Source organism: Manacus vitellinus, unplaced genomic scaffold (assembly GCF_001715985.3).
Source record: "Manacus vitellinus isolate BGI_N305 unplaced genomic scaffold, ASM171598v3 scaffold_78_pilon, whole genome shotgun sequence".
NCBI classification, from domain to species: Eukaryota; Metazoa; Chordata; class Aves; order Passeriformes; family Pipridae; genus Manacus; species Manacus vitellinus.
In genome coordinates, this window is record NW_021940807.1 from 610,519 (window position 1) to 611,445 (window position 927).

General features: G+C 50.4%; 1 protein-coding gene across 1 annotated transcript in view; it reads right to left on the bottom strand.

Annotated features, from left to right (window-relative positions):
- NBEAL2 (neurobeachin like 2) overlaps positions 1-927 on the bottom strand; it is a 47,902-nt gene that overhangs the window by 11,067 nt on the left and 35,908 nt on the right. The window contains exon 20 of the mRNA XM_029964674.1: positions 19-201. Within this exon, the coding sequence (XP_029820534.1) occupies positions 19-201 (183 nt within the window). The remainder of the gene's footprint in view (positions 1-18; positions 202-927) is intronic.

Consider the following 927-nt stretch of genomic DNA (forward strand, 5'->3'; position numbering starts at 1 on the left):
AGGGGAGGGAGGGGTGACCCACCTGGGGGTCCTGCAGCAGGATGTAGCCCACGAGGACTCGCAGCCCCGCCTGGGCCATCTCCCTGAGGTCGGAGGTGCCGTTGGCCAGGTGGTACCACACGCCCAGCTTGTCCAGCAGGCTGTTCACCCCCTCGTAGATCTGGGGACACGGGAGACCCCGCCTGGGCACGGATCCCACCCCTCTCCAGCCCCCAGGGCTGATCCCAGCACCCAGCACCCCTCGGCTTTGGGTTTGGGTTGGGGGTAGCATTTAGGATTAGGGTTTGGAGTAGGGTGGAACCCAACTCATAATGGTTGTTCCAAACTAGTCTGGGTTTGGGCATCAGGCTGGGGCTCAGGCAATGGGTTTATAGTAAGGGTGAAGGGTTAGGGGTAAGGATTAGGACTGGGATTAGGTCTGGGGTATAGGACTGGTTTTAGGGGTGAGGTTTAGGGCGGGGATGAAGGTTTAAGGATTAGGATTTAGGAGGTACGGTTACGTGACAGGTTGTGAGTTAAGGCTGGGCCTAAGGTTTATAGTAAGGGGGTAGGGTTAGGGTTAAGATCAGGATTAAGGGTTGGGCTTTGTGACAAAAATGCAGAGTTAAGGTTTAGGATGAGGATTAAGACTAGGTCTGAGGTACAGGACTGGGGTTAGGGTTGAGTTTTATGACAAGGAGGGTTAAGTTTTAAGATCAGTATTTAGGATGTCTTAGGTTTTTAGTATGGGTGTAGGGTTAGGGTTAAAATTAGGATTAAGGGTTGGAGTTTGTGACAAGGATGTAGGGTTAAGGTTTAGGATCTATGTTGATTCATAGTTTAGGATTAATGCTGAGGTTATTTCCTAAGGTTAGGATTCGGCTTTGAATTACACTGTAGGAATAAGGCTGGGGTTATTTCCTAAAGTTAGGGTTGGGGTTTGATTTA